This window comes from Sinocyclocheilus anshuiensis, unplaced genomic scaffold (genome assembly GCF_001515605.1).
Source record: "Sinocyclocheilus anshuiensis isolate Anshui unplaced genomic scaffold, SAMN03320099.WGS_v1.1 scaffold983, whole genome shotgun sequence".
In the NCBI taxonomy this organism is placed as follows: Eukaryota; Metazoa; Chordata; class Actinopteri; order Cypriniformes; family Cyprinidae; genus Sinocyclocheilus; species Sinocyclocheilus anshuiensis.
In genome coordinates this window covers 329814-345193 of record NW_015546086.1, presented here as the reverse complement: position 1 = coordinate 345193, position 15380 = coordinate 329814, and the positions used below count along the sequence as shown (strand labels likewise).

The 15380-nt window shown below is 37.4% G+C and overlaps 1 protein-coding gene across 2 annotated transcripts in view; it reads right to left on the bottom strand.

The window, feature by feature from the left end:
• The window catches only part of LOC107700068 (KN motif and ankyrin repeat domain-containing protein 1-like), a 62630-nt gene that overhangs the window by 26871 nt on the left and 20379 nt on the right, over positions 1–15380 (bottom strand). The window contains exon 2 of one of the 2 annotated variants that reach the window (XM_016501577.1): positions 10244–10341. In XM_016501577.1, the coding sequence (XP_016357063.1) occupies positions 10244–10341 (98 nt within the window). Of the gene's footprint in view, positions 1–10243; positions 10342–15380 lie in introns of those variants that run through there. The other variant, XM_016501578.1, reaches the window with a different exon arrangement.

Below are 15380 nucleotides of genomic sequence, written 5' to 3'. Positions count from 1 at the left end.
ACACACACACACACACACACACACACACACACACACATATTCTACTGTTGAAGATAGATCTAAAATGGGAGTGGAAAGGTGTATTGCTTTAGAAAAATACACCAACACACCTAGTTTCCCTGTAACTTGTCATTATATCACACCTTCCACAGAATTCATTTTAAATGGTTAATTTACAGAAAAATGTAAAAAATAATTACTTAATCGTGTTGTTTCTGTACATGTATGATTTACTTCTTTGGAACACATAAGGAGAAATTTAGAGGAATGCAGAGGATTCTTGTGCTATATTTCAAGTGTAGTGAAAGCATACATTAGTTCAGTGGTTTTCAAACCTCTCCACGAAGTACCCTCAGCACTGCACATTTTGTGTGTCTCCCTATATCTGACACACCCACTTCAGGTCTTGCAGTCTCCACTAATGGGCTGATGAGTTGAATCAGGTGTGATAGAGGAGGGAGACATACAAAATGTGCAGGGCTGGGGGTACTCCAGGACAGGTTTGAGAACCACTGCATTAGTTCATACATTAGTGAAGGCATACAGAAAAAAACATATCAAGTTTACATATTTCCCTCTGCCAAAGCTCTAAAATCTTGTTTAAAAATGGAATGTGAAGAGTCATGCCAAGTTTATGTAAATGGGGAACTCTGAGATACACGTCCATTCAAAAGTCTGGGGTTAGTAAAAATAATTTTTTTTTCAAACTTTTATTCAGCAAAGTATAAAATTGATCAAAAGTCACAGTAAAGACATATTACAAAATATTTATATTTTCTACAAAATTCTATTAAGCAGCACAACCGTTTTCAATATTTATAATAAGAAGAAATGTTTCTTGAGCACCAAAGAAACATAATAGAACGATTTCTGAAGGATCTGTGACACTGAAGACTTGAGTATTGGCTTCTGAAATTTAGGGCTGAACGATTTTGGAAAATAATGTAATTGCGATTTTTTTTCTCCCAATATTGCGATTTAATATGCAATTATTTTTTAATGCTCTTTATGTTCTGTATTATTCAACAAAGACAAGCTATAAATCATTGTATAGTATGACCAACACACTATTAGATAGATTAAACATAAATGTTCTTTTCTGTAGGCCAGGCCTATATGTTACAATGAAATTAGGTGATGCATGAATTGATATGAATGACATTTTTATTTAACAACTACAATCACAGTAGTATATTGACTGATTTGTTGAACTTTCAACCTTGTAAGCATGTAATAATTATGACTACATAAAGCACTGACAAATAAGCCTGGTGTAAACATTAATATGAAAGTCAGTAACAAATCACACAAACTAAAGTAGATTGCAGAAATATAAAAACAAATCTGTTGCTTTACTCAAACTAAAAAAAAAAAAAAAAAATGTTTGAACTTTTTTTAAATACGTCTCTAACTCTCTTATGCTCACCATGGCTGCATTTGTTTAATCAAAAATACAGTACAATAATATTGTGAAATATCAGTATCAAGATTAAGAAATATTCATTTAAAATAATTGCTTTCTATTTTAATATATTTTAAAACGTAATTTATTCCTATGATGGCAAACTGAATTTTCAGCAGTAATTACTCCAGTCTTCAGTGTCACATGACCCTTCATAAATCATTCTAATATGCCGATTTGTTTCTCAAGAAACATTTTTTTATTATTATAAATGTTGAAGACAGTTGTGCTGCTTAATATTTTTGTGGAAACTGAAACATTTTTCAAGATTCTCTGATTGAGAAATTTCTAAAAAAAAAAAAACAGCATGCATTTGAAACAGAAATATTGTGTAACATTATAAATATCTTTACTGAAACTTGAGGCCAATTTAATGCATCCTTGCAAAATAAAAAAAAATCAATCTATTCAAAAAAAATCTTACTGACCACAAAACTTTGTGTAATGCATATAGCAAGACCAATCTTATTCCTGCATTTGAGAAATTTTAGGTAATAAGTGCATTTTTATTTGCATGAATAGTCAGAAAATATTACATCGCCTCTATTCTATTGAACAGTGTAATGTCTGATAGAGCATGACATTGACTTGCACTCAGTGCTGTGTAGTAATGATAGCTGCTTTTGAAGAATAGCTGAGATCTGTCCTTTATAATCCAAAAATCTAATGTTAAATTGCTAAGTAGCTTAATTATAACAGAAAGGGTTGCATGAGCTAATATACACAGTAGAATATGTTGTTACAAATGGACAAAAAAGGTCTTTCAAAAGTAAAAAGCTGACCAAATACAGTAAAATACCTTACAAAACATTAATTGGTTTTGTTCATGCATTTTTATACTTATTTGCTAGTAGTTGGTGTCTATTCATGACCTGAGCACAGATTTAGGAGGCCGATTTGGAATGCACCTCTGATTCCAGTTCTTCTCTATTTTTGGAATGTGTTTCATCTCTTAAAGCTGGACTCTATAACACCAGGAACTAATCCACAAAGCACAAACACACATTTACTAAATGGGGACATTCCATAGACTTTTATTGTTTTTATACATAAAACTAATTATGAATGTTATAACCTAACCCTAAAAAAATCTTTCAGCATTTTACAATCTAAAAGGGAAAAAAACAATATTTTTAGACCATTTTTATAAATGAAGACTTCCCCAAAAGGAGGTTTTGTTGAATTTTTGACACCAGACTAAATTGGGTTACACTGAGCCAGCCAATACTACAAGACTTTTGTGCGAGTCCAAGTGCAGTACAATTATCTGACAACACTGCCATCTACAGGTTTCCAACATACACAGTTTCAGTAAATGAGTGCATGAGCACAAATACAATAGAACTAATTAACGAACCAACGACCCAAATACAAGCACAAATACAATTAAAACACATAAAACTATTACGTTTTCTTCCCTATCAATCAAACCTCAATCAAACAGTCAAAATAGAAAGAAAAGCATACATACCAAAAAACATCTATTATGTCCAATTATCTCGCTTTTATAAAAAAAAAGTAATGTAAAGCATGCATGAAAGCATCTGAGGGAAAACAGTTCACCCCATGTAGCGCTGCAGAGCAAACTCACCGCTTCATTTAACAATGATCCAGCCCTTTTACTCCACAGGGTGTATAGAGGGGACAGGCACACAGAGTGGGTCCCCATCTACAACACACTGTCTCACTATCTGTCCCCCTTTTCTCTGACAAATGGATGTCTTTTCCTACTCACCTCGTTCTATTACTTTTGCAACTAAATTAAACAATGTGTTGTTGTTTTTTTTCTATCTTTTGTTTCCATCCTATCTCCTCACCTCTGTCCAACCGTGCATTTGACCAAGGACAGACTGGAGCCAGTTATTTGTTTAGCTCTCCAGTGGAGCCAGGCAGACTGAGAGGCCCAGCGGCCATTCTTCTTGTGATAAAGAGTTTGAGAGGGCTGGAAGCCAAGGGAGCCTCCCAGAGTTACAGCCATTGAATGTTCCACTACCATGCTTTATTTATCAAAATGCATATCAAATTATACTGTAGTGCTGGGCGATATGACCAAAAATTTATATTTTTCAAAATTATACCGGTTTCACGGTACATGACGGTATTTTTTTTTTCATGCATGACCGGGTGTTAACCATATGTTCTACTGATTGAGAGAGGAAATACTGCAGCATATTGACTTAGAATGCCCTATTTTACTGTCATGATGAGTGAATACTGTCAAAAAATACCACACTAAATAGTGACTAAACACGACCCCTTTTAATACATGTTAACCAGGAGTCACTCTCATTTATAATCGCGGCATCGTCTGATAAAATCAACATGCATCTACACTAAAGACAAGTACACTACACTATGCGGTTGTTTTGGCTATATTACTTTTTTGTCTCATGCAGCACACTGCCTGCGTCGGAGTAACAAACTAAAAAAAAACAACAAACAAAAAAGTGCATGTGATATTAACAGACGAACTACGCTCATATTTATAATTCCAAACAATTTTAAAAATTCATATCATAACAAAAATAAACCCCGGTATTCGGTATGAACCGGTATACCGCCCAGCACTATTATACTGCAGGATTAAGATTAAATTGTTTGGTTCTTTGTCTCAGACAATTGTGTCTAAGGGGCTCCTTGACCTTCTAAAAAACATAAGCTTTAGTCAACCTTGTGAAATGGATGAAAGAAGGATGAAAATGCTTAGTTGTGTTCACATTGGCTTGGTTTGAAATCCACTGAAACTGATGACAGACACAAGGTTTTTGGTTTCCTCAGCTAGACAGTTTTCAAAGTCAACTGAGGGACCAGAGGAGAATTTATGAGAAATATTTCTAATTATATTTATAATATAATTTATTATCTTTAATCTTCAATATCTTAATGTATATTAAAATATAGAAATATAGTTACTGCTACTACACATAATCCCCAAATAAAATTAATTTGAAAGGAAGGAAGGAAGGAAGAAAGAAAGAAAGAAAGAAAGAAAGAAAGAAAGAAAGAAAGAAAGAAAGAAAGAAAGAAAGAAAGAAATTGAAAACCCAAAGGGCGCTCCATGTTGACAGACACTACAGGAATGTTTTAGACAGCCGTTACAAAGAAGCAAGAGAAATTCCAACGCTAAACACACCTTGCCAGCCTTAATTAGAGCTGCGTTTAAAGGCTAAAGGGTTTTGTTTGGCTTAACCACTTAAGCTGGCTAGACCATAATGGTGCTAATGAGAAAGGGCCCATTCCAGGGGGCTGGGAAGAGAGGGGGTTGATTAGGCTGGGAAATGCATGGAATGGGCAAACCTTGGCATCCAATGGACATGAACCCTCTAAAAAAGCAATTACCAGAATAATTAACTGGTACAACATGCACAAACTCACAGGCACATTTCATCAGAAGTGTCATCCATCACCAGAGCTTTTCACTGTGATTTCTGATCTCTAAGGAATTAGCCACATCAGAACTAGAGCCCGACCGATATGGGTTTTTTGGGGCCGATACCGATATTAGGGAGTAAAAAAAAGGACGATACCGATATATCGGCCAATATTCTTTGTGTATAATATAGTACAGTACCAGTCAAAAGAGCTTTAAAGCGTTTCATCCAGGTCGCCAGTAGCAAACAATGGAGCGCGCTCTGCTGGACAAACTAAGTAATTACACCATTTCAAGCATTTTATCTGCATTATATGTTCTGTAAAAAAAAATTTCATATTGGCGGCATATTAGCCGATACCGATATATCGGCGACAGGCTCATATCGGCCGATAATATCGGCAAAACGATATATCGGTCGGGCTCTAATCAGAACCGTTAGCTTTCACACAAGTGTCCCACCAGATTTTGTCAGAAAACGCATTGAAAATCAATTTTCACTCTGCTCCCCACGCTACAGGTCCCTATGATCCTGAAGCCACATCCACAGCTGTTGCCCTGCCCGAAATCAGCACAACAAAGACCCAGAGCATCCCCTGTGAAAGTTTGGGAAATCATTCATCCGCTATGCTTTCAATCAAGTGAGCAACCGTAAAGCAGGCAACAATACATTTCAGGGAGGTACTGGGATACGTTTGTAAAACTCACTTTAATAGATGCCAATGACGGACACAGGTGATGATAAGCAAGAACTGGCTCAATCTCAGCTACCGAAAGAGTTTCCAGATAAAAAAAAGAGACATAATAACAACAAACAAACATTAATACGGCAAAGAATCTTAATAGTGGTCTAATGTATTCCATCTGAATTAATTTTCTAAACCTTATCCACTGTTTATGCGCGGCCATCTGCTGAGCGTCGACTTAGACCAGCTGTTCAACACCAACATTTGAGTCTCTAAATAAGATAGAATCTCCCCTAGCCGGCCACTATTCTGGTAGCCTTTTGTCTCCAGTTGTAGAGATGGTACAGAGGGACTTCTGAGGTGACGTCATGGCCAAGGATGACCATTAAATGGCTTCTTTCAGCCATTCATGCTGATATTAAGTGGACCAATACGGCATGAGCTTATCAGCAGGAACTGAGAGATGTTCTTTAAGGTCCTCTGATATGTAGAGAGAACATATTCCCATAGCTAAATGATAAGCCGTATAATGTTATCTGAGAATGAATGACCTGAGGAGAGCTTGGTGGGAACAGAAATATGATTAAGTAGAAACCTTGACGATTTAGACTCATCAAGTTAAAAATAAGAAAACAAAACAAGACACACATAGCTATTTGTTGTCTAAAACTTTTCAGTTGTTTACTGGCAGCAAGTGTGGGAGAGAGGTAGATAATGGTGTTGTCACAGTGAAGTGATTTGTCTCACCACACAGACAAGGAAGAGAAACTGTGAGGATCCCATCTGGGTTAGACACTGGCAGACGAAGCCAGTTTGAGGAATCCCCCACATTTACACCGTATAACTGCCATCCAACACACACACACTTTTCCACCCGTCCCATTCTCCCCATGGGATCTGTCAGACTGTCAGACCACTAAAGCATGCTCTGTAAAACCTCTCATGACTAGAAACGAATGCAGTAGACACAATCTGGCAGTAGAAATTTTAATTGCTTCCTGTATAACAACTAAAGGCAGGAATAGGCTTAACAATAGTGATAGGGGGTGCATGAATACTTATACAGGGCATTGACTTGCTTCCCATAAAGGTTGATTTAAGAACATGTTGTAAATTTTTTTATATATATAATCACTCTGGTGTAGAAACAAATGTTAAAATGTACATTTTTGCTTATATACTTAACATTTAAAAGGTCAGTAATATTTTTTTTTTTTTAAAGAATTCAAATAAATGCTGCCCTTTTGAACTATTCAAAGAAATCTGAAAAACAATGTGTCACGGTTTCCACAAACTGCACAACTGTTTTAAACACTGATAATAAGAAATGTTTCTTGAGCAGCAAATCAGCATATTAGGGTGATTTCTGAAGGATCATATGACACTGAACACTGCTGAAAATGCAGCTTTGCCATCACATGAATAAGTGACATTTCTTTTAATGTTATTTCACAATATTACTGTTTTAATGTATTTTAAACCAAGTAAATGCAGCCTTGATGAGACTTCTTTTTAAAAAAAAAAAAATCTTTTTTTTTTTAAATCGTAACAACTCCAATCTTTTGTACGTTAGTGTATATAGTAACCCATATTCTTGTCAACTGAGATTCATAAAGAAGACATGAAAAGAAGCTGTTTAAACTACAAAACGAATGACTGAAATGGTTAGCCAACGACAGTAAAATAATAATTTACCAGATTAACACCTTGTGTGTGCGGTGCTTTCCCTAGTTCTTTTGAAAGAGACATTATAGTCTGTAAATGGATCCTTCTGTCTGCTTAAACTGAAAGGTATAATGAGTGCTGTGGTTGACAACGTGTCAGCAGCAGCTACAAAACCATTGACAAATCCAGCATGTTCACAAAAGGCCTCTGTCTGGGTATTCACACACAAGCAACCAAAATAAATCACAAACAAGCCTCTAATTGAACACCTATCAGTTTTTTTTTTTAAACATGAAAATGAGGAAAGAAAATATTCAGTAAGTTGAGGCCAAATGGCCTTTCTCCGTAAAACAACAGTGGACAGAATGTATTAAAATGCCATTTATTTACAAATTGAGGCATTCATGCATGAACATTCAGCAAGAAAAAATGTCCTATTAGAATAAGAACACTCAATAAAATAAAAAAAAGTGACGTTGGGAGATACAGGAGAGTCTAACCAAAAAAGAAAATTCTATCATCATTTATGCACCCTTAAGTTGTTCCAAACCTGACTTTCTTGACTGTATGACCTTTCTTTTGTGTAACATAAAAGATGATATTGTGAAGAATGTTGGGAACCAGTGGCATAACTACAGACAGTGCAGGCAGTGCAGCCGCACTGGGGCCCGTGCCGCTGGGGGGGCCCGCAGCGCACGCGGGCCCTGCCCACATTGCAAGCCACTATATTAATATAAATTAATAATAAACGTATTAATAATGAAATACAATTAGTATAATAATAATACATAAATTCGTGTGAATTGTTTGTGTGCATTAGTGGTCTAGTGGTAGAACTTTTGTCAAGCATTTCCAAGGTTCTGGGTTCTAATCCACCCTCGTGTAGTTTTTTTTTTCTCTCATTAAAACCAAAGGTGTTCATCAGTGATTGTATATCAAGAGCAAGGACATGTTTGTGTGCATTTTGTTTTGTGCTTTTACCAGAACAAAGCGTACAATCGTCTGTGTGAAGACTGCGCATTGTGCATGAGTGCCAAGAGAGAACTGATAACAGCAGCAACGAGCGCTCGCCATAACACATTCCAGTGAAATGTGATAGATCGCCTGTTGAATGAATGAATGAATGAATGATGCATTTATATAGCGCTTTACTGTGTATTGTTGTACACCCAAAGCGCTTTACAATCATGTGGGGGGGTCTCTCCTCAACCACCACCAGTGTGCAGCATCCACTGTTGTTTAACACAGACCAACGAATTTGTTATCAAATGGAGTTCTGTTCAAATGTTTCTTTAGGTACACCCGTGCGTGCCGCGAGATGTTGCAAAAAGTGGTGGGGGATCGTGGGGACACACGTCCCACCCGTAAATAAAAATATAACACGGAATGAATAGTCTTGTTTTATTTGTTATATGTCATTTCCACGACTTTCGAAAAGAGGAGAAAAATATTTAGATTGACATGTCAAATTTGCCGTCACTCCCTCAGCCGTTGTATAGAAACACCCTCGCAGCAGCGCTAATTCTTTTTTCCTCATTTACTGTCAAGGTAATATAAGACAAAGTAGAGCATTATAAATGTGTTTTATTTTTAATTTTTAAATGAAGATATTTAAAAATTACTAGATCTGTGATGTTGACAACTGTGGAAACGGGTCATCACAGTCCAATCTTAAGTCTATATTTGAGTAATAAATTCGGACATGTAAAGGGTCTACTTTTATTTGTGTGCATTCACAATATCAACAAAACGTTGTGATAATGAAAAATCAAAAACTCTTTCATTATGTAATCCGTAAAGATGCATTTCTCTCTAAAGGCACGTCCAATGAGGAGATGGCGAGTCATTTTTTCATCACCATCTAAACTATAAAAATAAGGAAAAGCCTTAAACAGGTCTGATTATTATATTTTTTTCTGATTTTTTTATGTTGGTCTGCTCTGAATACCTTAAAATGTAAAGACTTTGCTGCAACGCAATTTTGTCTGATATGTTAATTATTTAGTGGCCTATTTTTTTTAATCCATGAAGCAAATGCTTTAAAAACAGCTTTAAAAATTACTTTATTGCATTCCAGATGATTTTAAAGAACGTTACACTACAATTTTACGGGTAGCTTGAATGTAAAACATTGTCATGAATTCGTTGTATTCCCATTTGTAAAATAGACTACAAATTAATTGTTGTAGGCTAACCCGATCTCATGAAAGTGCGTATAGCACGGTTTTCTGTTTCTATTTGGCGTATTGACTTTGGCGTGCAAAAGACTGATACATTCATAATTAATGGCATGGCTGGTTCAGGCGACAGAAACTCTCTTGCTTTTCGGAGAGGAATGCGGTTGCCGCGATTACTGGGTTACTGTGCTAAAAAAAATTAATTAATTAATTTAAAAAAAGTTTGCGGTAATTTCAGCACCACAGCGCTGAAACACTCGATGCTTCTGATAACCTTGCCTTCTGTGCTTTGCAAATACAATAGATAACACATGCTGATGACTGTAAAATTCAACTCGATTAATTTGGTACTTCTGGCTGCTGCGGCCAGGCGCACGCACAGCCATGTGTGTTAAGAGAGAGGCGCACGCAAAAAGTTTCAATTTGAGTTTCGATGTTCAATTTATTATAAGAAACTGATAAGATACTGATTTTAGTTGGTCTAAATTAAGTAGGTTAGGCACAAATTTGCTTATATGGGTTCCCTTCTAGACACGAGCGCTGTGTGTTTGTATGTGCTTCATAACCGTGCACCCCAGGGGGCCCGTCGTAATAGCCTGCACTGGGGCCGGTCATTACTAAGTTACGCCACTGTTAGGAACCAAACAGTTTTGCTTACCACTGACTCTCATTGTATGGACAAAAAAAAAATGCAAGTCAATAGGAACCAAAACTGTTTGGTTCCCAACATTCTCCACAATATCTTCTTTTGTGTTCCACAGCAGAAAGTCATACAGGTTTGGAATGAGGATGAAGGTGAACGACATGAGGGTGACTAAATTATGGCAAACAGTACCTTTAAAGAAAACAAGGTTGACAGGGAGAAGAAACAAACAAAGATCACCTGCTGTTGTGCGATGAGAAGGCCCACAGTTTTCAGAGCTTATGTTCTCCAAACAAAGCGTGCAGCAGGAAAGCCGTTTAACAGATGACAAGCATTGCCTGGAGAGAAAGAGATATTGAGATCAATAGGATGATGTCGACTGATCCTTTGACATTTAAAGAATGAAAAAACACAACAAACACATCCATAAGGAATGTATAAACATACATGGATGAAGCAGCAGCTGTTGCTCTGCTGTAGTCACTATCCATGACATCTGACAACCTATGAATTTAACTGTCCCCTTCAGCTAAAGCTGATTTGCATATGGACATGATGATGCCTATTTAATGTTCAGACATGTTATTTAGAGCTGAACAGTGCTGACAGCTGTGACTAGTTTTTCAAACATTTCATGAGCAGCTGATCAGAAATAAATATACACACAAAAAGCATATAATTTAATGGAAACAAAAGAGAGAGAGCAAGCCAAACCTTCAACTTGTATAACAAATCTTTAAGTATCTGTAAGCGTAAGAGCTTTCAGCCAAGCTATAGAATACACAGTGATTAAAGACTTAAGATTATTTTATTAGTACTCTTTTCATTATTACATGGCTCAGAGATATGCAATTTAGGAAAATTGCTTCAGATTCATTAAAAGTAACACCTGAAACAATTGGACAACTTTATCTGAGCTCCTTGGGAACATTAGCTCCTCATGACTGATATTGTGTTTTTGTTTATGGTGTGAGGGGTCAAAGGGTCATAAGGTTATGACAATACTAGTGCACCCTCCTGCAGATAATGCACTGTATTGTGTGAAGATCACTGAAGCTCTGCTCTCAGCAGGAAGTTGAGAGCTGTGATAAGTGAGCTTTGGAGGAGAACAGACAGTGGCATTGTGACCCTTTGGGTCACTGTACACTCACATCAAAGCAGGAATCCCACATCCAACCCGTCCCTGTAATTACAAGAGCTCTGAGAACAGGAGGAACTTGAGAGGAAAATTATAATATCAGAAGATGTGCCCTGAAATTATAAAAATGTGTGTGAAACAGATCTCGCTGAAACTTACTATTAGATGCATTCGATATTACAGAACATCTCATAAATCTAAACCATTCATTACCTGTTAAAGGGATACTCCACCCCAAAGTGAAAATGTTGTCATTAATCACTTACCCCCATGTCGTTCCAAACCCGTAAAAGCTTCGTTTATCTTCGGAACACAATTTAAGATATTTTGGATGAAAACCGGGAGGCACTGTCAAGGTCCAGAAAAGTATGAAAGACATCGTTAGAATAGTCCATCTGCCATCAGTGGTTCAACCATAATGTTATGAAGCGACGAGAATACTTTTTGTACGCGAAGAAAACAAAAATAACGACTTTATTCAACAATTCGTCTCCTCTGTGTCTCTCCGCATCACCGTAGCGCCATTTTGGAGAATATTCTCTTCGCTTCATAACGTTACGGTTGAACCACTGATGGCAGATGGACTATTCTAACGATGTCTTTCATACTTTTCTGGACCTTGAGTGTAATTTACTTGCCAGTCAATGTGACAGTCACAAGCCTCCCGGTTTTCATCCAAAATATCTTAAATTGTGTTCCGAAGACGAACGAAGCTTTTACGGGTTTGGAACATTTGGACATGGGGGTAAGTGATTAATGACAAAATTTTTATTTTGGGGTGGAGTATCCCTTTAAAAACATTATTTCAGTATTTCTAGTAAATTTCTCATTTAATTCAATGTGTTACTTGCCAACTCTTTGTAATTATTTGTTAAATGAACTAGCAATTTCTGAGTGAAAAAAAATCCTAGTAAATCCTACCCTTTTTTTTCAGTATACAAAAAAACCCATAAATAATCTATTAAAATTTGTTAGAAAATTTGTTAAGAGAAAATTTGTTAGAGAGCTCCACATACATATCTCCAGAATACACATACAAAGTTTGTCTTGAATAAAGCCTTGCTGATGCGATCATATGCATCATAATTCCTTTTCTCACAATGTTTCATCGATACATATTTTTTTTAATTTATGTGTTTCATATCATTTCCTGCAGAGATGTGGTCAGATTTTGCTCCAAAACTTTGAACCCAGTAATCTGCATTAGCAAACCCCGGACACAGTGGGCAGCCTGAGAGCAGTCAGATGCTCTTTCTGGTCTACAAGCCACTTGTGTCTATTAGACATGGCACCCCAAGTGGACTGATCTTACAGAACACAGCTCGGCTCATGACCTTGGCACCAGAGGAACTCCTGGGAATGAGCTCAGTAATTGCGAGCATGGTTTAACGAATCAATGAGCACTGATCAAATTAGGAGAAGCATTGTCTATCGACTGCAAAGCTGACTGCAGGGACACTCCTCTCGCTGTGGACATGCAGCGGAGCCTGTAAATAGAGCCCACAATAGGAGTTCTGTCACGTAGCCACCACGTAATGTTTGGGTTTGGAGCAGCAGTCAGAGGGACTTACACATAATCTGGCATTACTGAGAGAGAGAATGATGGGTATTTAGAAATAAACAAGGATCAGAATTTAAGAATCTTGCATCTTATCCCTAAGGCAGTATTAATAGGGCTTATGACGGATTATTAAACGGTTCAAAAGAATGATGGAGATTTGTGAATCTTATGAAGAAGAACTGAAAGACTGCAGGTAATAAACACTGAATGCAAAATTAATGCATTCAAAGCTAGTGAATCCTTTTAAACTTGACCAGTTCTCTGGTCAAGTTGGGGTTAATCTTCCTCTAAGGGAGAGATCTGTCTCTGTACAGCAGACTTTTTAAGGAATTTTTAATCAAGTCATCATCACACCACAAGCCCCTGGAAGGGTTTTACACAGTCCGAGCCCTCTCACATAATACATTTACACACAACACTGCATTTGATCCCAAAAATAAGAGACTAAATCAAGCAGCTGTGCCTCAGAAGATAAAAGTGGTGTTTGCCTGATTGTCCTAACTAAATATGCAGAAAGTGTTCACAAATGTGTCTTTTGTATTTTATTTTTACGCTTACTAACTAAAGCACCAATACATATATCTTTGATAAATTTGTGAAAAGTTAAAGTCTCGTAGGAGAGAGTTAAAATGCATTACATAATACATGTTGTACGCTCAAGTTATCCCTGAGATTATTGTGCGAAAGCAATACCCTTATTTGCATCCACTTACATTTGTGCACGCACTTTCTCTGCAATGTCACGATTCATGTCATGCTTGAACTCTAACTTGGAATCAGCACTTCTTTGTGCTGTCACGCATTTGGAACCAAACTACAAAAACCTGGTCAGCTCCTGACAACAGCAGGTGCCTCATTAGCATGAATGGATATTAACAAGCGAGCCGATTGAACTAATATGAAAACGGTTGGTTGTATTGATGTGTAAGCAGAATTTACAAGAGACCTGCGAGATATGCTCTCATCCTTATGCCCCACTGAGGGTTAGGTTTAGGGGTGGACCTTCATGCTTTGTTTTTTCTAAGAATTCAAATTCTGGAATACTTGAATTCATACAAGTTAGCCACCAATTCATCAAAAGACGCATGAGATCCGGCTGGTAACTTGTGACCGCCAACTGGCTTCAGGTATTATTTACATGTACTTTCACATACGTAACCCCAAACTCTCTCACTACAAACTTCAGGTGACAACAGTTTACCCTTAGAATTTCCTTATACCACTAAAAATGTTTTGGCATATTTTATTAAAAGTGAAAAAGTGAAAAGTGTGACGTGACGTGGCCAAGTATGGTGACCCATACTCGGAATTAGTGCTCTGCATTTATCCCATCCAAAGTGCACACGCACAGCAGTGAACACACACACACACCATGAACACACACCCGGAGCAGTGGGCAGCCATTTATGCTGCGGCGCCCGGGGAGCAGTTGGGGGTTCGGTGCCTTGCTCAAGGGCACCTCAGTCGTGGTATTGAAGGTGGAAGAGAGCGCTGTACATTCACTCCCCCCACCTACCCTGCCGGTACGAGACTCGAACCCGCAACCTTGGGTTACGAGTCCGACTCTCTAACCATTAGGCCACGACTTCCCCCGTAGAAGCAACGTTAGCCACCCTGGATTCGAACCCACGACTTGAAAGGTTCGAGATCAGTGGCTTAGCAGTGTGCACTACTCAGTCGGCACTGAGATAATCTGATAATCTGAATATTATGTCCCACAGATAATTCAACATTGTGAGCATTTTTAATCAATGAGCTAAAAAGGTCATGTTGACGTGCAGGTGGCCTGATCATTTCAATAAACAAAGTAGGTGGTGAACTCTGTTGTGATTTTTCTGTCAGTAAACTAACTTGTTTGATTTTTCTCAAAAGCATGAAGGGTGGATGAAAAGACACATTAGAAGGATGAATCCAGATGGAAATTTGGTTACCTAGGTGAACCTGCCCCTATTAGTGAAAACAGAAATCTGAGAAGGCTATTATGAACTGGACTTTGCTTTAGCTCAGCACTGAGCTCAGAGAAGCTAAGCACTGAATCCCACACAGACTCAGACAGCCAGGTTGTTTCAGATTAACAATAAGCATGAAGGTACCAAATTCAGTTTGATTTAAACATTAGTTAGATATGGGCCAACCTAATAATGCGGTGTTTAATCACACTTTAGAGTATTTATACATGTGTTATCAACAGAAGCATGTATTTATGTTAGCATGTCTGAACATAAAGAACAGCTGCAGGATTGTACTGGTTGAGATAAGATCATTGAGAAATCAAGTTGATTGCTTAATATTTAGCAATTAACAGGATGTTCACAACAAGCATTTGCAGGACGTCAACAGGAAAAAATTTACATTACAGGGATTTGGAACAACATGAGGTAAATAATGACAATTTATTTTTGAGTGAACTGTCCCTTTAACTACTATACTAAAGTTAGCCAAAACTTTATTAGCTAGAGGCTTATTTTGGAGGGAGGAAAGCAGACAACAGCTGCATACAGAAAGCATGGCTTAGAGGAGAAAGGACAGCCTGATTTAAACTTTGCAAGCATCTATTGCTTACATATATAGAAAAAGAGACAGTTAAGTGCTGCATAAGAAGCACCACAGTGTGCAGTGGCTAGGACAACTCACATGTATCACACACTCAGACCTGCCAACCTTTGAAAAAAAATTTG